General features: G+C 36.7%; 2 protein-coding genes across 2 annotated transcripts; both read left to right on the plus strand.

Annotated features, from left to right (window-relative positions):
- The first annotated feature begins 2,428 nt into the window (after nt 1–2,428).
- On the plus strand, nt 2,429–8,911 carry LOC106711893. Its single transcript, XM_045685185.1, has 7 exons — nt 2,429–2,590; nt 2,940–3,037; nt 3,955–4,066; nt 4,758–4,875; nt 5,799–5,904; nt 6,784–6,826; nt 8,856–8,911. Exons 1-7 carry the CDS (start codon nt 2,473–2,475, stop codon nt 8,909–8,911), a joined length of 651 nt encoding a protein of 216 aa, XP_045541141.1. The 5' UTR covers nt 2,429–2,472.
- Nucleotides 8,912–10,218: 1,307 nt separating this feature from the next.
- Nucleotides 10,219–22,967, plus strand: LOC106711894 (gelsolin). The gene is made up of 19 exons (XM_045685285.1): nt 10,219–10,353; nt 11,057–11,131; nt 11,837–12,023; nt 12,585–12,700; nt 13,399–13,576; nt 14,240–14,334; nt 14,872–14,988; nt 15,400–15,531; nt 16,638–16,746; nt 17,347–17,467; nt 18,332–18,464; nt 18,707–18,845; nt 20,261–20,355; nt 20,718–20,843; nt 21,271–21,391; nt 21,583–21,731; nt 21,822–21,932; nt 22,141–22,266; nt 22,870–22,967. Exons 1-19 carry the CDS (start codon nt 10,291–10,293, stop codon nt 22,924–22,926), a joined length of 2,250 nt encoding a protein of 749 aa, XP_045541241.1. The 5' UTR covers nt 10,219–10,290; the 3' UTR covers nt 22,927–22,967.
- Nucleotides 22,968–23,399: the final 432 nt, after the last annotated feature.

Genomic DNA, 23,399 nt, shown 5'->3' on the forward strand with positions numbered 1-23,399 from the left:
ATGACGAACTTAGACGGCAAGCGCAAAGAGTAATACGACAAGCCAAAAGGAAACATCTAGAAGATAGGATAAAAGAGATGGAAACTCTAATAAGAGCCAATGAGTCACACAAGTTTTACCAAGAGATTCGCGCTGTCAAGAAAGGATATCAACCTACCGCACAGATTCTTTTGGATTACGAAGGCAATCTTGTAACAGACACCGAAGATCTCAAAGAGATGTGGCGGTCCTACTTTCAGGGTCTATTGAATTGCCCAGAGCCAGAGCAGACTGTTAATTTAAACTGTGAAGCAAATACACATACTGACGTAGCGCCATTATCGTTTGAAGAAGTCAAGAAGGCGATAATGAGGCTGAAAAACGATAAAGCTCCTGGCATGGACAATTTGCACGCCGAAATCTGGAAGTACGGAGGAGTCGCCACCCAGTGCAAACTATATGAGCTACTGTGTAAGATATGGTCTTCAGAACAACTGCCGCGAGAGTGGAAAGTGGGTATCATCATCCCTGTCCATAAAAAAGGATGTAAGAAGACGTGCTCAAATTACCGAGGAATTGCTCTGCTCCCGACAGCGTACAAGGTACTATCCTACGTGCTGCTGAATAGACTAGAACCCTACGCGGAACAAATCATAGGGAATTATCAGTGTGGGTTCCGAAGAAACCGTAGCACGGTGGACCAAATATTCCTCCTGAAGCAGCTCATGGAGAAGAAATGGGAGTACGCACAAAGCATTCACGCACTGTTCGTGAACTTTAGCAAGGCCTACGATAGCATAGACAGGGGATCACTATACGCCATACTTAACAACTTCGGAATACCCCAAAAACTCATCAATCTGATTAAGATGGCCACCCAAGAGAGCAAAATGCGCGTAAGAGTTGGAGGCGAAGTCACTAAGGAGTTTGAGGTAGTCACCGGGCTAAAGCAAGGAGATGCGCTGTCCCCTATGTTGTTCAATATAGCACTGGAGCATGTCATAAGAAAAGTGCTGACACTAGACACCGGAATACGGCTAAATGGACAACACAGGGTGATTGGATATGCCGATGACCTAGCCCTTCTGGGTGAGAGTAAAGTGGAAGTGGAATGCTCAGTTCGAGCTCTAATATGCGAAGCTTCTAGGGTTGGGCTCAAACTTAACCATGACAAAACGGAATATCTCCACATGAAACGCTATAGAAATGCGAGACAAAAGCGTGAAGATCTGCGCGTTGGAGATATTTTATTCAAAGGGACCGCTAAGTTCAAGTACCTAGGATGCACTATAACGGATACCAATACACGAGAAGAGGAAATTAACATCCGGATTCACAACGCCCTCCGTTGTAGTGCTGCCCTGCACAAGGTGTTAGTGTCTAAGCTACTGAGCAGAAGAACCAAAATGCGAATATATAAAACTGTAATAAGACCGATCTTGATATACGGCTGCGAGACTTGGACATTGACCCTTAAAGAGGAAAATATGCTTCTGGTGGCGGAGAGAAAAATAATGCGCAAGATCTTGGGCCCAAAGCAAAGAGAAGACGGCAGCTGGAGAATCCGCTACAATGCAGAAATCGAGACGCTGGTGGGCGAGCCGAATATCCTAGGAGAAGCCAAAGCTCACAGACTCCGATGGCTTGGCCACCTTATGAGGATGGGGGAAGATCGGAATGCCAAAGCAGCGTATCTCGGGACCCCGACTGGCCGCCGACCTATCGGCCGACCTAGATACCGCTGGCGTGACGCTGTAGAGCTAGACCTGCTGGAGCTACAAGCGCTGGACTGGCAGGAGAAGGCACAGGACAGACAAGTCTGGCGATCTCTTGTGTCGGAGGCCAAGACCCACTTTGGGTCGCTGCGCCAGCGGAGTAAGTAAGTAGTAAGGGTTGTCACCTCGAGTTTGTATTAGTAGGGGAGGTGAAGAGGGGATTTTTGGATTTACTCGAGCGTGGCAGTTAAACATAAGTTTCCCCACCTTGCACCCAAATAAGTGTATAGAGCCACGCTTTTAGGGTAGCTTATCAGGATACTAAGTAAAAAATTCTATTGTTAAAAATGACCTAGCGCGTCGGTTTGAAACAAGATGAGTTAATTCCATGCAGAAAAGTCAACTATTCAAATATCTGTCAATTTGCATGGTACATAAGGAAATAGTCTAAACACAAAGTTGCAAGGGGAAAACACGCCACTTCATTTTGCTGAAAGTAAGTGGTAGGAGTACTTCATTGCAAAGTTCCCCCTATTATGTTTAAGTGCCACGCTGGACACTGCACTCCCCTACTATATGGTATTTGGACTATACTTAATGATGTTTAAGCACTGGACTTGAAATCTACAGATCCTGGATCTATCCAAATGTTTTCGAACTTGACAAGTCATACTTGAAACGAATTATAAATGTATAAATTAAAAAAAATAACATAAAAACTAGTCGGCTTCGCTATTAGTTTGCCTTTTGTTTTTTATCGCATCATTTCGAAGTAAAAATGCATTGGACAATCTTCTACATCTGCGTACCACTTTTGTGCTGTGCTGCAGTGAACATAAAGGCTTTGACGGAGTCCATGGGGCAAGAAGTCATCGAAATGGATGCGCCTATAAAAGGTTTGATAAAAACACGTACAAAAAGCTTTTGCTAAGTGGTCTATATGTTCTTCCAGACATTGTTCTCCATCTGTACCAAATTTCAACGATATCCTTGAAGCATTTTATGACATACCTTGAAATAAACATCCATCCAAAGTTTTGCATTAATAATGTAGGTTATCTAAGGTTAATGTGGGCTTGTTTGTACATATGTCAATTACATCAGGACCTGTAAACAACTGAATTGAGTTTGACGACTGAGGTATCATTCGATTGGTGTTTATCCCAGTCAGTCATTTGGAGTTGAAAAGAAATAACTCTACGCCACTACAATTAGTAGAATTTATTACCTTATGTTTCCATCTAGAATTGCCGCCAGAAATAGAAGAAGAACCGTCAGCTGAAAATGAGTCAGAAATAAAATCTGTCGCGACAACTATATCGTCTTCTACCAAAAGTACTACGGTCAGTTATTCTTTAAAATAAACTAATGATAATCGATAGATCATTGAACTTAAGTTTGATAATTTGTTTTTTATAAAATAAGGTGGCAAACGAGCAAACAGCCACCTGGATTCGTCACAACAGCGAGGCGACCGTTGCCCATAGACATCCGCAAATGCAGATGCGTTGCCTACCTTTAATCAACGGAAAAGGGGACGTACAGAAAGAGGATATTTCTCCTCCCTATGCGTCCCCTCTTCCGCCAAATCCACTTCCCCTTTCCACCCTTTCCTAATAAGAAAAGGGTGGGAAAGGAAAGAGGACTAAAATTAGGCCTCCGGTACCACACTCATTAGACGAAACGCGAAATTGCTTCCACTTGACGCCTGTCTTCTTTGTGCTCGTGGTATTTCACCGGCCGACCCGACCAATGCATGCATCCAACAAATAAATTTCTAATTTATCAAAGAAAATCTGAGAGATCATAATATGTTTTTTTTTAATTTCTTTTTTAAATGAAAACTAATGCTAGTCAACAGTCAATTCGAAACTATATTTTTAGTGCTTAATAATTATATTAAACTAGCTTTTACCCGCGACTCCATCCGCGTGGAATAAATAAATGCACACAATATAGAAAAGTTCCTATGTCCGTCTCCTAGTTCTAAGCTACCTCCCCATCAATTTTCAGCTAAATCAGTTCGACCGATCTTGAGTTATAAATAGTGTAACTAACACGACTTTCTTTTATATATATAAGACTAGCTTTTACCCGCGACTCCGTCCGCGCGGAATAAAAAATAAAATACGGGGTAAAAATTATCCTATGTCCGTCTCCTGGTTCTAAGCTACCTGCCCACCAATTTTCAGTCAAATCGATTCAGCCGTTCTTGAGTTATAAATAGTGTAACTAACATGACTTTCTTTTATATATATAGATAAAAGAAACTAAACGTAAACTGAAAGAAACAGATAGAACTAGAAGTAATCAAGAGGAAGAGGAAGCAAGAATCGAGAAGGAATTAGCCGATTTATACAAGGATTCTTCAGGTATTATTTAATAGTACTACAACTCAGAAATTAAATGGAGGTATGACAAATGCTATACGAGTACATGGCCACTGAGATGTACTTTTTAGCCGACTTCAAAAAGAAGGAGGTTATCAATTCGACTGTTTTTTAGCCGACTTCAAAAAGAAGAAGGTTATCAATTCGACTGATTTTTTTTTTTACTGTGTGTTACTGCGAAGCCCCTGGTGCTCCGATTTTAATAAAAATTATTTTAATCGAAAGGAAGTGCTTGCAGATGGGTCCTATTTTTTTTAAATAACTAGAAGACAAGTAGATTTTGAATTTAGCTTTAAAATTTGTTGCAAAAATTAGGGACATTTTTGCTTTCAGCGCTTACGTAGGCTAAACTATAAGACCTACATAAAAATGATGTATTGACGAATTGTAGCTCTTTAAATGTGCTAAATAAAAGTCCAGGATAGCATATATCTATTTATTATAGTTTTCCCACAATAACAATTTTTTTTATATTATTTTGTGGTTTTTTTTTAATAAAGTGATGTAAAATGCAGAGTTCTTATAACAGAGAGAATGTGAGAAAAATATTCTTGGAATTGTCTAAAAGTCGGAACTGATTTCGACGAGTGAGACATCACTCATTACATTTTTATCCTTTCCCTAAATTCCTTACAATCGGGTTTGTTATTTAATTAAAAAGTATGTTTTTTAGATTATAAAGCGGATAGTGCAGAAGTGTCTAAAGATTCGCATCTCACAACACAGGCTAGCACAGCTCAGAGTGAAACCGAAGATGATACATTAAAGCCGGTTGCTAGAGCGAGAGAGGAGTAAGTTACATAGAATTATTTAGTTGGGTACTGATTTATATTACGTGTAATTTTACGAAGTATAAAGGTGGGTAAAGACTAGAGTATTTACTTTTAACAGAACAACGAGCCACTCTATGATGTTCTAGTGTTTTTCATGAACCGAACATTGCTATTTAAACAGTACTTTTTCTTAAATTATACCATTATTAAGAACGTTAGATTGAATAAATGCTTACGAAAACACTCTAGTGTATATTCACTTTAATAGAATCGAGCGCTTCATTCTCTTCTGTGAATTAACTGCCATACAACTTTAATACATACAACTAAATCTCTTAAATTATATATGTAATATTAAAAAAAAATATTTTGCGAACATTGTATTTTAGTTATATTCACTTACTAGCTGTCGCTCGCGATTTTGTCCTTGTGGAATTAAAAAGAAACTTAATTGTTGTTTACTTTTTCTATATTCATGCCAAATATATATAAATGCTATATTATCCAGATCCGTTGAGTCGTTCTGGAGATACCTTCAAACAAACATCTATCAATCCATCTAAATATTCGCATTTATAATATTAACAAGCTATTGCACGCGATTACGTCCACGCGGAATTAAAAAAAACATAATAAGTAGCCTATGTGTTCTTCCAGACTATGTTCGACCTCTATGCCAAATTTCATCAAGATCCGTACAGCAGTTTCGACATCACATCAACATCCATCTAAACATTCGCATTTATAATATCAGTAAGATAAAATTACTTAGATACCAATTTTTAAGATTTTTGTCTATCTGTTTGTCCGCAAGTCGGCGTTTGTTCCGGGAAATCTCTCGAACGGGTGTACCTATTTAAGCAGGACTTTAACTGAAATATAGCTGAAGTATTAATGCATATTAAAGACATTTATTTTAATTCTGCGCTATTTTCTTTCAGTTTCAAATTCCAACCTGATACCAACAACAAAGCTGATGTAGAACGATTCAGAACTTCTGTGGACATTATCAGCTGCGACAAGCAAAGACTTACTGGAGCTACTGTAGTATGTATAAACGTCATACATACATTCACACAAACCATAGAAGTATATTACGATTACTATATGGCTCTCTACTACGTTATGAATGTGTTTTCAAACTAACAACACAGGATGTTTTATTATATATTGGGTTTGAACATCAGCTCACTATACGTCCCCACTGTGGGTCTCAGAGCCTACCCTAAGTTAGAGATGACTAGGTCATAGTCAACCACAGTCAAGTGCGAGTTGACTTCACACATATCATTGAATTTCTTCTCAGATATTTGCATCACGATGTTTTCTTTCACCGTAAGAATGTCAGATAAATGTACATATGTAAATCTAAAAACATATTGGTACATTGGAATTCGAACCCAGGACCTGCTGATTGCAAGTCAAGTTAGTCTCTGAGCCACCGACACTTGTTTGAATATAAGTCAGTTATTTTGTAACAATCTGTATATTAAAATTTAATCGTTTTTGACAAGTGAGGTTTGGATTCTTCCACTCAGTGTCATATATAGTAGGTCGGGTTTTTTGCATGTTTTTTTTAGTAACAAATTATGTTTTTTTGGAACGAAGTTCCTTATCGCGCGTTGTGAAAGGGGGCTAGACGGAAAAATTCTTACGAAAAGTGTCACGACACTTTTTGCTATAGTAAGCTATTGTAAGCTGTGCGGCGTCGCATGTTTCTCTGTCTGTCTCTCTCTCTCTTATACAAAGCAAGCCAGATATTTTCATTTCTATTTCGCATTTAACAGTGTGGTGTCGCGACTTAAAAAAAAATTAAAAAAAATTTATTACAATTCCTTCATTAATTAATCGAAAGGAACTTCGTTCCATCCGGGTGTCCCAACACACCTCTCAAGTTTTTTAATGTATAATTTTATTCCGTTCCAGACAATGTCACCACTATCGTCAGCCGGACATCAATTCATTCCCAGTACTGTTTTATTGTTTCTTATGAAGAATGTTATATATTTCTAAACATTATATTATTAAACAAAATTATTTGTGCATCTATTAATTAAAACTATTCGGATAACTGACTAAATTTTCATTTAACTACGTATGTTACTAATATTATAAATGTGAATGTTTAGATGTATGTTTGTTTGAAGTTATCTCCGGAACGTCTCAACAGATCTTGTTGAAATTTGTCACAAATGTAGAACATAGTCTGGGAAAACACATAGACTACTTATGTTTATTTTAACCGACCGGAAGAAGCGGGCGACAGCTAGTACTAGATATAGCGTTGCCAGGCGTCCGGATAAAGGCATAGGTTTTGTGGCTTTTGTTAGGCTTTTTACATTTCTCAAACGAGAATGTACCTATTAATACTGAGACAAAAATCTATATATATATATATATATAAAAGAAAGTTGTGTTAGTTACACTATTTATAACTCAAGAACGGCTGAATCGATTTGACTGAAAATTGGTGGGCAAACGGATATAGGATAACTTTTACCCCGTTTTCTATTTTTTATTCCGCGCGGACGGAGTCGCGGGTAAAAGCTAGTTCTAAATAATACAGGATGTCCGACCTTTCTACCAAAATGTCCGACCAAACTGGCTGGTCTGTCCGGCTAGTAGGTTTTACGACCTGGCAACCCTAACTAGATAAATCTATGTTAATTTAAAATACGAAATGATTATTAGAAAATATCTGAGTCTGAAAGTAGAACCAGTAGTAGAAGTTACGTAGCAAAAGGTTAACATTGTATGTACGAGGGCAGAATCGCATTTGGTCTAACAGTGGTAGACACCAGCAACAAACATCTGTTGCACGAATGGAACAGATCAACCGGTGAAATACCACAACCACACAGAAGACAGGCGTCAAGTGGAAGCAATTCCACGTACAGTCTGATGAGTGAGCCACTTACTCGTTTCCCACCTTATTATATAAAAAAAAATAACTACAATTTTAAAATTTCTTAAGCCTATTGTGGGAGTCACAGCCGGAGAAATCTTAATATATATAAATCTCGTGTCACAATGTTTGTCCTCAATGGATTCCTAAACCACTTAACCGATTATAATAAAATTCGCACACCATGTGCAGTTAGATCCAACTTGAGAGATAGGATAGTTTAAATCTCAAATTATAGTCGCAATTTTAATTTATTGCTAATTATTTGTCTGTTATTATTTGACAGTCACAATTATCTGTTAACTCCAAATGATTCTAACAGATGTCGATACCTTTCGACTGGGTTGAGTAAGTAATCAATAGATGGCGCTGCTAGGGTAAATCTACGAACGTGTCATATAAGCTTATTAACTGCGTGCGGACGGAGTCGCGGGCGACAGCTAGTACTTTTAATAAAACACAGTCTTCTTTAACTGGTATATTTTCATTTTTAAATTGTAAACAACTTTTTAAAACGCTGATCTTACATCTGTCAAATGATTCCGTAAATGCCGCCAAAATGGCCGCCATTCAAATGAGTAATTACAATACTTTTAATTTACGATATTAAAGTACTGTCCGATTAATAACAAAATAAGTCGAATATTTCTAGTTAATTTGTGAATTAAATATTTAAATAATATAGTGGGTCGTAATATCAATGATGTTGTTATTTTAAAATAAACAAAAGTGTTTTGATTTATAGAATAGACAAAAAAAAACTTGAGAGGTGTGTTGGGACACCCGGATGGAACGAAGTTCCTTTCTATTAATTAGTGATTGAACTAATGTTTATTCTATGAATAAAAAACTTAAGTCTTCACAAGAAGTACATTTTATTTCTATGAATTTTCGTTATATATTGTCACGTCGTTGCAATGGTGAAGTAGCGCTCATTCGTCTATAGCAAAAAGTGTCGTGACAACTTTACGTAAGAATTTTTTCCGTCTAGCCCCCTTTCACAACGCGCGATAAGGAACTTCGTTCCAATAATGTTTTAGGTTATGGAATTACAGAATATGTAAAATACCTAACACTATATTTTAATATGTAGGTGCACGCCCCATAGAGATTAGCTCGGCGTTTGTTACAATATTATCAAAGTTCTGAGTATTATTAGATTTATCAGTAGATATTACTTTCCTAGTAAGTCTAATAACATGATATATTATATATATCTTACTAATATTATAAACTAGCTTTTACCCGCGACTCCGTCCGCGCGGAATAAAAAAATGCACACAAGATAAAAAAAGTTCCTATGTCCTAAGCTACCTCCCCATCAATTTTCACCTAAATCAGTTCGGACGATCTTGAGTTATAAATAGTGTAACTAACACGACTTTCTTTTATATATATAGATGTGAATGTCTGGATGGATGTTCGTTTGAAGTTATCTCCAAATCGGTTGCATTATAAAATTTTGCACAGATGTAGTACACAGTTTGGAAGAACATATAGGCTACTTATTAACAGGTTCGCTACCACTTGAAAAATTTGAGGTCAACCAGAAGGCCACATATTTTTTTTTTGGTCAAATTTAAAAGTTTAGTTCTGCATAAGAACTCAACCGTCCAACATACTCAAAAACCAAAAACACATTAAGAAAAATTGAAATTTCAAGCGCAGTGCCGAGTCAAAAACAAAACCTCTGGCCCGGTGCCTGCGCCAAAATGAGTTTATGAATCTAATACGACGAGAGACCCCGACACCCCTAGCATTGACACCGTACCCCGCACCCGTACGTGGGTGGCAGCGAACGTGCTAAGTTTTTTTTTTTAATTCCACGCGGACGTAGTCGCAGGCATCTGCCACCAGAATGATAATAAACAAATATAAAATGTTGAATTTACAATTTACAACAATCGATTTCTTTAGTAATTTAAACGGTTTTTAATTTAATTAAATTTTAATTTTATACAAAATAAAAATAAAAATGGGACCCATCTGCAAGCACTTCCTTTCGATTAAAATAATTTTTATCAAAATCGGACCACCAGGGGCGTAGATTCGCAGTAACACATATAAAAAAATTCTGTCGAATTGATAACCTCCTTTTCTGTTTTGAAGTCGGCTAATAAAATGTGGAAAGAATTTTTATATGAATTGAATTACCTCATCCACCCCTCTTTCCTATGTAGTATGACTTCCATATACCATTTCCATCCATTATCCATTTTTAACATAGTTTATACTTTGTTCCGTCTTCAGTCTGTAAACACCAGACTAGTGACAAAAACATCTTAACTAAATAAAAAAAACACAGTAATAAAGTGAAAAAAAATTATCGCTAAAAATAGTTGAATTAAATAGAAAGTTATACGATCAATAAGTATTGAACGTTTTTATTCCACTATCTTAATGTATTTAAAAGATAAGATAATAATGATTCATATACTTAGATAACTTACCAGTTTGTAGTTAGTCATACGCCGTACCCAGTGTTGTGTTGTATTTTTGCTGTTTTGTTTTGTATTTTATATCGTAAAATGGATCATCCTGCATTTGCTGAAGCGGGCAGTGGTCCTGGTATCGAAGTTTGGACTATTGAGGTTAGTTTTTTATTTATTTGTAAGTAAAATCAGTTATACGGAGATATACGACTTAGGGTCATGAAGCGAGCGTATCATCATCTCAAAGTCCGGCAACGCATCTGCGATTCCTCTGGTTCTCGTATCTGACAGGAAAGAGAGTTTTTTTATAACGTAACATGGAAAACGAGGAAGCGACCACCTGATTCGGTGAAATAGCAAAGCGACCGCTGCACATAGACATCTGCAATTGCAGATGCATTTCTAACTTTAATCAACGTAGAACGAAGTGGACGAAAGAGACGCACAGAATTAAATAAATAAGAAATTCACTGTTTGTGCCAAATTAAATTCTTTACACTAAGTATTTTTATTACTATTATTATTTAGTATTATTATTATTCCACATATTTATTTATTGTCTAATTTTATATATTTTTTTAATACAAACTAAAACATATAAAAAAAATATAAAAAATCTAGATACGTCGGCAGCGGAGCCTTGAGCCCAAGCTACCGGCGTTTAGGCCTCCAGAGACAGAAACCTCCTCACAATGCGTGCCGTGCTCAGGAGTACCGCCTTCTGTGCCTGGCCCTTCACCCACTTACCGAGCGAGAGCCTCTCTAGGTGGTGATCGAGGCTCTTATTATTATTATTATTATTTACACTAAGTATTGAGAAATTATTTAATTTAAATATATTATATAAGAAACATGTTTTCAGCAATTCGAACCTGTTCCAATTGAGAAGAAAATGTATGGAAAATTCTTCAACGGTGATTCATACATCGTTTTGAAGGTAAATTAATAATAGCATTTAAACACTTCTTATTTAATTGGATCTTAGAAATCATATAATTACAAAAAAGAAACAAAATTATAGTTTATGACTCACTCGTTTAAATCAATACTAATTCGAACTTTGAACTCCGCTAGCAAACGCAACCGTCAACGCCAAAATGGCGGTAATCAAATAAGCACAAAATAACACGTCTTACAGCCAGTCCATAGAAACATATATATTCACGCAAAAAAATCCTTCTGACTCATGGGAATTATCTATATATATAGTCAGAAAGTCGTGTTAGTTACACTATTTAAAACTCAAGAACGGCTGAATCGATTTGACTGAAAATTGGTGGGCAGGTAGCTTAGAACCAGGAAACGGACATAGGATAATTTTTACCCCGTTTTCTAATTTTTATTCCGCGCGGACGGAGTCGCGGGTAAAAGCTAGTCTATATATATAAAAGAAAGTCGTGTTAGTTACACCATTTATAACTCAAGAACGGCTGAATCGATTTGACTGAAAATTGGTGTGCAGGTAGCTTAGAACCAGGAAAAGGACATAGGATCATTTTTACCCCGTTTTCTATTTTTTATTCCGCGCGGACGGAGTCGCGGGTAAAAGCTAGTTACTAATAAATCTGGCCTTCTGTATGTTTATACTTTTTATAAAAGTATCTCAACAATAGAAATTTAATAATGTAATAACAAATTCCAGACAACAGGTGAAGACACCCTATCATACAATGCACACTTCTGGCTCGGCAGTAACACTACACAGGATAAGAAGGGCTCAGCTGCAATTTGGACAATCACATTAGATGACATGTTAGGCGGGAAAGCGGTACATCATCGAGAGGTGCAAGGCCACGAGTCCAGTCAGTTCTTAGGCTACTTTCAACCAGGTAAGGGTAAAGGTAAATTATATAAGACGGCAATTAATTACAAGAAAAGATAAAGTTAAGAATATATATTAGGAAGTTTGAAAGTAGCGCCAGTTATCGAGAAATTGAGGAGCAGAAGGTTAACGTGGTTTGGACATGTTATGTGGAGGGATGATAATCATATAAACAAAAAAGTAATGAGATTGAATGAGGCTATCAAGGTAGAGGAAGACCAAAGTAAGTATGGATGGATTGTGTGAAAGAGGATATGCGTAAGGCGGTAAATTCAGATATGACGGCTGATAGAGATGTATTGAGATATAGTACATACTGTGCCGACCCTACATAGGGATAAGGACAGGTTGATAATGATATAAGACGGCAATTCTCAAAGTGTTCAACGATGGAAGACGTCAAGACAATACCTGTATGATAGCGGAATATAAATAGTGACTTAAGACAGGGTCCAGCCATAACCTTGTAAGCTGATGACGCCAAAACTCACTTGTCTATTTGCATTATGAGGTAGGATACCAGTATATTTCCTCTACCAATTTCTAATTTAACATTTATCTGTCCTAGCAATCCGGTATTTGGATGGAGGTAGCGAGTCTGGTTTCAATAATGTGGAGACAAACGCCGGGGCGGAGAAACGTCTGCTCAGACTCTCTGGATGTGATAATATGAGGATTGAAGAGGTACTAATTAATTAGGAAACGGCTTAACTCACGTTTGATCGTCCGGTGACGGCACCGACTAGTTTCGAACCCATCGGGGGTCCATCTTCAGGGCGAGTGTTTAATCCGAAGACTTCGCGGTCGCGTCGCGTCAAACGTGAGTTAAGCCGTTTCCTAATTAATTAATTATGATGTCTCACGAAAGTTTAAACAATTTAATTGAAGAGGTACTAATTACTTTATTCCACCAGCTTTTTTTCTTTTCATTTAGTATTTCTCAAATATAGTTTTTGTAACAAATGTTACTGTTTCTGAGCAAATTTTGAAGAGACGTCATCCGATTTGTATCCTTCATCTGAGTATCATAAATTCACAGTAAAACAAATCTTAAAAAACACAGCGTATTCTATTGATTTTTTTCTTAATCTTTACTCAATAATATAAATACGAAAGGAACACTGTCTGTTTGTGTCGCTTTCACGCCAAAACTACTTAACCGATTTAAATGAAATTTGATATATGGACAGTCTAGAGCCCCAGAAAGGACATAGGCTACTTTTTAACGCAATAAAAGGGTTGTAAGGAGATGAAAAGTTGAATAGAAATATATATTTTTTAATAATTAACGTAATTTTTATTAATTGCTTAACGTTATCAAATTAACTAATAACTAATTAACTAAATAAGGCACAGCTAGTAATTCCATAACTTACATCCAGGTACCAGCAGAAGCCACATCTCTTACAAAAGAACATTGCTTCATACTCGAAGTAGATCACGACATCTTCGTGTTAATGCCTGAAGGTGCTAAAGCTACACAGAGGCGGAAGATCATCAGCGTTGCGAATACATTGCGAGATGATGACCATAACGGTAGAGCTACCATTGAAATTATCGGTGAGTTAACAGTTTCAGTAGGATCAGATAACTTCACAGAGGACCTCAAAGCTTACCCAAGTTAGAGGTACCTAGGTCAATTAACCCATTGCGGGTTAACTTCACACTTATCTTTGAATTTCTTTGCTTTGAGGTTGCATCACACTGTTTACCTTTATCATAAGAACAGATGCACATATGAGATTCGAAAAACATTGGTACATGACGAGGATCGAACCTGGACGTTTTAGATTACAATCCGGTCCAGTAAAGCTCTTAAGAACTGCACCATAATACCACGACCACACAGAAGACTGAGGTGAAGTGGAAGAAATTCTGCGTTTTATCTGATGGCACACTCATCAGACGAAACGGGATGCTTAATTTGAGTCATGTTTGCTTTCCCACCCTTTATTATAAGGAAAGAATAACAAGGAGAAAGTTGATTTGGTGGTAAAGTGAACGTATGGGAAGGGATTATACTATTTGTATGTACATTTTCACCTCTGTTTTTTTATGGTAGTTAACGTACCTACCTTTTAACTTGTTGCATGTGTCTATGAACAATCTCATCGCTTTTAAAGATATCCTCGATAACGGTGACTGCTTCTTACTTAGCCTACTTCTACTTTAAACTTTACTTGTTAAAACTTAATAGAAATATTGAGTAATATTTTTTCTTAGATGATTTCTCATCAGACGAGGACATCGCTCTGTTCTTTGAAGCTCTAGGATCTGGTTCTAAGGATGATCTGGTAGATGCAGAATCAAATGTCCAGGTATTTTATAGGTTAACTAGCTGTCGCCCGCGACTCCGTCCGCGCGCAGTTAATAAGCTTATATGACACGTTCGTAGATTTACCATATTGCAGCGCCATCTATTGATTACTTACTCAACCCAGTGGAAAGGTATCGACATCTGTTAGAATCATTTGGAGTTAACAGATAATTGTGACTGTCAAATAATAACAGACAAATAATTAGCAATAAATTAAAATTGCGACTATAATTTGAGATTTAAACTATCCTATCTCTCAAGTTGGATCGAACTGCACATGGTGTGCGAATTTTATTATAATCGGTTAAGTGGTTTAGGAGTCGATTGAGGACAAACATTGTGACACGAGATTTATATATATTAAGATTTTTAGTTTGATGCTTTTATACCATGGTTACTTTTAGTAGAATGCAATCACATGATTCGATTTCTTAAGTACGCAGAAATTAAAAAAAAACTAATTTGATTTTTTATTATCAAAGATCTAATCAGAAGTTGGAAATCTTCTACCGAAGTAATCTTCTCTTTCACATTTTAGACATACTCCAGGGAAGATATGACATCAGTCTACCTTTACCGAGTTCTGATCGGTGAAGATGAACTGGATCTGGTGACACTGAGCAAACCTTACAAGCAAATGCAGTTGTCTTCTAGTGTAAGTAAACTATCGAAATGGGGTAAGCTATTTAGACATAACATAGCTGAGTACAGAGTAATTTAATAACTAAAAATCAGTACTCAAAAGATGGCGTTCAACAAGATCAACGTCACCCTTAACTAATGAACTCTTTTAAAACTACAGGTTTTTACTTTTTTATATTATTAAGTGGACAACAAGATACGGCCATATGAATACTCCTAAATAGCGAAGCGACCGCTGCCAATAGACATCCACAATGCTTTGCCTACTTTTAATCGAAGGAGGAGCTCCTTTCTTTATAAGAATAGAGTAGAAAGGAAAAGAGGACCAAAGGTAGATAGGCGAAAAAGCAATGATGAGGGGTCCTCAAGTTATCCCTGTATCTTAAAAAAACAGACCAGGACTCTATTTCTTTTTCATTCCTAGGAGAGGTATATCCTAGACACGCCATGCTCAGGAGTCTACATATGGCTTGGCAATGACCTAGATGAGGAGCTCAAGAAAAACTATTACGATATCGCTCAAAAATACCTCGATATGAAAGAATATCCATCTTGGGTGAGTTTATATAAATAACTAGATTACCCGCGACTCCGTCCGCGCGGAATAAAAAATAGAAAACGGGCTAAAAATTATCCTATGTCCGTTTCCTGGTTCTAAGCTACCTGCCCACCAATTTTCAGTCAAATCGATTCAGCCGTTCTTGAGTTATAAATAGTGTAACTAACACGACTTTCTTTTATATATATAGATTAGATAGTGTTTTTTAATTACAAAAAACGAATAAATCCCCAACTGATTATGACCGTCGGTCGTCGGTGGCTTAACGCTTAAGCATTTGACTTGCAATTGGCAGGTCCTGGATTCGAATCCCGCCATGTACCAATGTGTTTTTCGATTTACGTATGTACATTTATCCGACATTCTTACGGTGAAAGAAAACATTGTGATGCTGCACATATCTGAGAAGAAAATTCAATGATATGTGTGAAGTCAACCCGCACTTGACTGTGGTTGACTATGACCTAGTCATACCTAACTTGGGGTAGGTTCCGAGCCCCTCAATGGGGACGTATAGTGAGCTGATGACGATGATTGTGACCCCAATGACACTCAATCCAAATCGTATGACAACTCACTTGATAAAATGGGTTCATTCATTTAAGCAAACAAAAATCCGTATACATAAAATTAGCTTTATGAATCAGGAGGATCTTCTGTAGCCTTAAAGACTAGACAAACTTTGACAAATAAGGTATCATTTAATATATATTGGAACGAAGTTCCTTATCGCGCGTTGTGAAAGGGGGGCTAGACGGAAAAAATTCTTAGGAAAAGTTGTCACGACACTTTTTGCTATAGTAAGTATGTTAACGACGAATGAGCGCTACTTCACCATGGCAACCACGTGACAATATATAACGAAAATTCATAGAAATAAAATGTACTTCTTGTGAAGACTTAAGTTTTTTATTCATAGAATAAACATTGGTTCCTTCACTAATTAATTGAAAGGAACTTCATTCCATCCGGGTGTCCCAACACACCTCTCAAGTTTTTTTTTCCCCTGAATGTCATAAGATAAAGTCACACTATCTTTATGCTATTTTATTTAACTTAACACACATGTTTGTACAATGTAAACTTACTGTATAATTTAACAGGTCCACGTTACCAGGGTAGCAGAAGGCAATGAGAGTTGCACTTTCAAGCAGTACTTCCACAATTGGGAGACTGTTGGTACTACTAACTCTCGTATGGTCTCTGATTCAGGTCAGTGAGAGACAGTAATATGAAATTATATCAGTTAGAAAGAGATAACAGTAATTCGCAGTGTCGCTGCACGAATGTTAAAAGACCAAACAGGAGACGGGCGCCAACTGACAAATATAGCTGCCGGAGAATTCTCATCTTCTCATCCTTCCCGCCATTTTCTTATAAAGAAACGATTGGAAGAAGTGAATTTGGCGGGAAAATTCCTGAAGAACCTAATCTTCTGTCTGTTACCGTTAGGAAAAGCAACGCATGTGCAAAAATCTTAATTATTGTAGATTTCTATAGGCAGTTACATTGCTGTTCTAGCCAAATGTTTTCCTTTAAAAATACTAGTTTTTTTATAATAAAAGATGGCAAACGAGCAAATGACCATCTGGATTCGTCGAAATAACAAGGCGACTGTTGCCCATAGAAATCCGCGAATGCGTCGTCTACCTTTGATCAACGGAGAAGGGGACGTACAGGAAGATATTTTCCTTTCTTAAGCGTCCCTTCTTCCGCCAAATACACTTCCCTTTCCCATCCTTTCCTAATAAGAAAAGGGTGGGAAGGTCAAGGGGAGTAAAATTATCCCTCTGAATAGTTATATATTCTCAGATGCGGGTTATTTCTCTGGCGACGCTGAGGAGTCCAGTGCAGTTGGTAAACTTATAGGAAAGAGTGCATCAGCGAGGGGTTACATGCCTGATACTGGTGAAGGAATTTATACGGTTATACGGTAAGACTTTGTCATCAGTCGATAACGTGCCACTGTGGAGGCTCGATACTGTCCTAAGTCAGAGATCTCACTCAACACTCCCCCACTTAACTTTATATATTAAAACTTTCAGCTTTTGACGTTTGGTAGTGATCGTCAATTACTTAGTTCAGTGATATTGTGTCTTTATTACCACGTTTTTCTTTACGTTAAAAAAATTTGAGGGCGTTTGTTATTTTTAGAACCTTGTGTCACTTGTTTTTTGGAACGAAGTTCCTTATCGCGCGTTGTGAAAGGGGGCTAGACGGAAAAAATTCTTAGGAAAAGTTGTCACGACACTTTTTGCTATAGTAAGTATGTTAACGACGAATGAGCGCTACTTCACCATGGCAACGACGTGACAATATATAACGAAAATTCATAGAAATAAAATGTACTTCTTTGGAAGACTTAACTTTTTTATGCATAGAATAAACATTGGTTCCTTCACTAATTAATTGAAAGGAACTTCGTTCCATCCGGGTGTCCCAACACAACTCTCAAGTTTTTTTTTATTATTAGGTGGAAAACGAGCAAGCGGTAACCTGGATTCGCCAAAATAATAAACAACAGTTGCCTATAAACAGCCACAATTGCAAATTCGTTGTCTACCTTTAACCGACAGAGGAGGGATCGCACAGAAAGATAATATTTCCTCTTCTTATGCGCCCTCTCCTCCGTCAAATCCACTTTATTTCCCATTGTTAGGAAGGGAAAGATGGCTAAAATTAAGCCTCTGGTACGCACACTCATCAAAATTGCGTCCATTTCATGCCTCTCTTCTATAAGATCGTGGTATTGCATCGAGCATATTACAATTTTAATAATACAGTTTGTTTTTCTCAGTATATCTGGTGAGGAAGAAGATATAACTGAACAGATTAATGAGAAGCCAGTTTTATACGACAGCGATGTGTACGTGGTGAAGTACCAATACGATGACAATGGTGATGATGCTTACGTGATTTACGTGTGGATTGTGAGTTAACATCAAAAATATATTTACTGTCGAAATATTCTTGCAATTATATAGAAACGTATTTTAGGTATTAAATTTTCACAGGCGCTATTTTGTTTATTGTTTTTGAAGCAACAGTTGGAAATCTTAAAAAGTAATTCGTTAGATGAAAATAGCATTTTAAACATGTATTTCAACAGTTATTATTTGCAATACGAATATCTCTCTTTTATTGTTCTTTTTAACAATTTAATATCTTTAAGGGAGCGAATGCTGACCCATCAGATAAAGCAATGGGAATGGAAATGGCGGCACAAATAGATAAAGAAGAAGAGGCAAATGTTAACGTTGTTAAAGTACCACACGGAAAAGAACCTAAACATTTCTTGGCCATATTTAAAGGTAAAAAGTTAACGTGTTATATACTGCATAATTTATCTCCATTATTCTACACTAGCTGTCGCCCACGACTCTATCCGCGCGGAATTAAAAAAGAAACTTAATTAGTAGTCTATGTGTTCTTCTAGACTATGTTCTACATCAATACATAGTATAAAACAAAGTCGCTTTCGCTGTATGTCCGTATGTATGCTTAGATCTTTAAAACTACGCAACGGATTTTGACGCGGTTTTTTTTAATAGATAGAGTGATTCTTAAGGAAGGTTTGTATGTATAATAAATGCATAATATAGTAGAGAAACACTGATAAATTGAAAGTTTTCTAATGTGATGTCGTAAATAAGCACGTTTTTTTGCGCTTATATTGCAAACGCTGGCTGAACCCTACGAGATAGACCAAAATAATGTACTACAGTATTGTTCACCTTAAAAAGTTCAACAAAAAAGTCCGCGATGGTATATGTCTATCTCTTAGGGATAACCCAGCATAACCATTTTTATTCTTTTACGAAGTGATTTTAAACAATACAGCATTAATCCTTATCCATTTAAGTACCTTAAATAAATTGTGCATTTATTCTGTAGTAGGTATATTTTGCATTGCACCCGTGCGAAGCCGGGGCGGGTCGCTAGTCTGTGATAAATTACATCAAGATCGGTTGAGACGTTCCGGAGATATCTTCTAACAAACAAACATCTAAACATTCGCATTTATAATATTAGTAAGAAGTAACATAATTAAATAAGCTATCACGATCTTTAAAACGATTAAATAATTAAAAAGAATTAAAAATACCTACTTTTCTACAATGTAAAATTGTAGAAAAGTACCTTTCTTGTAGAATTCATCATCTCAAAGGCCTTTTCCCACTTAGGTATAATACACACAAGATTTTATAAACCTTAAAGTTTTGGTTTAATTATTTACGGCAAGCCGCCTGCTTGTCACCAACTATACTTGGGAGGAATTTCTTAAAATGAAATCTTACTAATATTATAAATGCGAATGTTTAGATGTTTGTTTGAAGATATCTCCGGAATGGCTCAACAGATCTTGATGAAATTTAGCATACATGTAGAGCATAGTCTGTAAGAACACATAGGCCACTTAATAAGGTTTTTTAAATTCCGCGCTAACAGAATCGCGGGCTACAACTAGTACACATTATAAATAGAACATTTATTAGAATTCGTATATCTATCTATATATATAGTCAGAAAGTCGTGTTAGTTACACTATTTATAACTCAAGAACGGCTGAATAGATTTGACTGAAAATTGATGGGGAGGTAGCTTAGAACCAGGAAACGGACATAGGATAATTTTTACCACGTTTTCTATTTTTTATTCCGCGCGGACGGAGTTGCGGGTAAAAGCTAGTATATAATGTGTTTCATTAATTCGTATTTTCTTTCAGGAAACCTGTCTGTATTATATGGTAGTAAAGATGAAGAATACAAAGCGGAAAATTCAAAGAAATCCTACGATGATGATGGTGTTAGATTGTTTAGAGTGAGTAACTGAAACATAGTCATCTCTGTCGTTCCCTTTGGAAGAACAGAGATAGGAATATGTCATTGTATTTTGTGATAAATGGCAAAGACTGCTGCCCAAAAATGTCCGCAAATAATGCGTTGCGTACCTTTAATGGACGGAGGAAGACGCACAGAAAGAAGATCCCCTTTATATGTGTCCCCTCCACTGTCAAATCTAATTTCCTTCTCATCCTTTCCTTATAAGAAAAGAGTGAGAAGGGAAAGAGCATATTAATATTACGCCTATTAAAATGTTGGCGTCTCGGCAAAGTTGTTTTGAGCCGCCAAAAAACTTGAAACCTTATATAAAGGATTACAACAGTTTTGTGTATTTTCCAGGTGGAAGGCACAGAACTAGAAGTTGATATGAGAACAGTCCAGGTGCCAGAAACAGCTGAAGTTCTGGAAGATGACGATGTGTTTGTTCTGGAAACACCTGAAAAGATATATGTGTGGCATGGAAAGGTAAACATTTTTGCATAGTTTTTTTTAATCTTATACTAGCTTTTACCATCGACTCCGTCCGCGCGGAATAAAAAATAGAAAACGGGATAAAAATTATCCTATGTCCTTTTCCTGGTTCTAAGCTACCTGCCCTCCAATTTTCAGTCAAATCGATTCAGCCGTTCTTGAGTTATAAATAGTGTAACTAACACGACTTTCTTTTATATATATAGAAATAAAATTTCCATGTCACTATGTTAGTTACTGTACTCCTCCGAAACGGCTTTACCGATTTTTACCAAATTTTATATGCGTATTCAGTAGGTCTGAGAATCGACTACTATCTGTTTTTCATACCCCTATTAAGATTTTTTTTTAATGCGCGCGGACGGAGTCGCGGACGACAGCTAGTTATTTAATAATATTTAATTAAATTTGTAATTAACAGGAATCCCAAGGAATAGAACAAGAAGCGGCTTCGAATTTCGTGCAGAAAATTCTCGGCGAAGACAAAGAGACGATTGTTCTAGAACAGGGAGAGGAAACTGATGAGTTCTGGGAATTTTTAGGTAATTGATAATGGATAAGGTAAAGGAAGACAGAAGAAAGTATTTTGTGAAAGAGGTCAGAGTGGATTTAGGTATGACGTCTGGTAGAGATGTATGGAAGAATACATATGCCAACACTGCGTAGGGAAAAGTACAGAATGTAAACTTTGAATACCATTATATTTCCTAAATGTATTTAAAATGTAACAAAGGTGGTGCACCAGAAGAGAAAGAGGATTCATCAGGATGGAAGTTGACACTCAACCGACGTGTCACCACACCGCTCAGTCTGACAGCTGTCACTGTCAGTGTGACAGGAAAGATTGACTTCGAGGAATTACCTCCGGAGTTCACGCAACAGGTTAGCGGGTTAAAAAACATTCTTTGCCTTGAAAAAAAAACAGAAATAACATGTTTTTGTCATATTTTTCAACATGTCATTTTTTTTCAGGACTTATCTGACGATGGAGTTTATATCTTAGATACAGGAGAAGAGCTTTACTTCTGGAAGGGAAAGAAAATTCCGGAAAGAGTTAGGATGGCTAATGATACTATTATTGAGGTAAAAATAATCCAATAACAATATTAAAAATTTACTGTCAAATAATTTGACAAACATGTGAAGTTTGACATATCGTCTACTTTACCTTTTTTTTTTAATTTATTAAGGCATTGGATATTACTTTTCCTTTACTAATCAATATTGCCATAAACAAATTTTTAATTTCAACTGTTGGCAATATGGTTTAAATATATTTCTTTTTTATCAGGAATACGTATCAGACGATGGTTTAGAAAGAACTGTGGATTCGGCTGTCGTAGTCTCCGTGCGTCAGGGTAAGGAGCCAGCGGTGTTCAAGAAATTGTTCCCAGATTGGGATGACGATATGTGGGAGGTTTGTATAAAATATCAACTTTCTCATTCTTTTTGAATAAATAGTTGACAAAATGAATAACTTTTACATTAGCTTTGCAAATCTCGTTAGCATCATCGACCTGTCCTTATCCCTATGGAGGGTCGGCACAGTATGTGCTCCATACATCTCTATCATCTATCAGCCGTCATGTCTGGATTCACCCCCTTCTTACGTATATCCTCTTGCACACAATCTATCCATCCATACTTTCTACAGTCTTCCTCTACATTTGTAGCCATCCACCTTCACAGGTCTCGTTAGTGATACATAAAAAATACAGATTTTTTTAAACTTGTTTGTGTTTATATAAAAAAAAAAAAAAAAAATTGCCGCGGTTAATAATTTCGCATCATTAATGAATTGAATTTAAGTATCGTCGTCATATTTCCGTTCGATTTATTTTTTAAGTAGCTGTTTCCCGTGACTACGTCCGCGCGGAATTAAAAAAAACAAGTAGTCTGTGTGTTTATGCCAAAATTCAGCAAAATCCATGGAGCCGTTCTGGAGATACCTTCTAACAAATAAAACATCCATCCATCTAAACATTCACATTTATATTAGTAAGACAATTTTCTTTTTCAGAACCAAACATCTTATGAGGACATCAAAAACGAAACAAAGGCTGCAAATTCCAAATGAAGATAGAGTAAAAATTTATAATCTATATAAGGGTGTCAAATTAAAAACATTATTACAATAAAATGTGTTTTATTTTTAAATTTACAATATTAATACATATATCACAAATTTAGGGCCTTACCATAAAAAATTTCCAATGTTTCAAATACATTTTAACCATTCAACCATTTTATACTGTGACTAGCAATCGGCGCGAAATTTTGACAGATCATTGTCATTGAAGACCATCAAAATTGGACGACTACGGTGGGCGGGACACGTCGCACGTATGGATGATTGCAGAGTTCCTAAACGCTTGTTGGAGAGTAAACCGGATGGACGTAGAGCACGTGGTAGGCCAAAGTTGAGATGGCGAGATGACGTCGAACGCGATCTTAAAAATATCGGCATTAAGAGCTGGACGCAAACAGCACAAAGTAGACCAGTGTGGAGGAATTTACTTGACCAGGGCCAGGCCCACCCGCGGCTGTAGC

Source organism: Papilio machaon, chromosome 29 (assembly GCF_912999745.1).
Source record: "Papilio machaon chromosome 29, ilPapMach1.1, whole genome shotgun sequence".
Lineage (NCBI taxonomy): Eukaryota > Metazoa > Arthropoda > Insecta > Lepidoptera > Papilionidae > Papilio > Papilio machaon.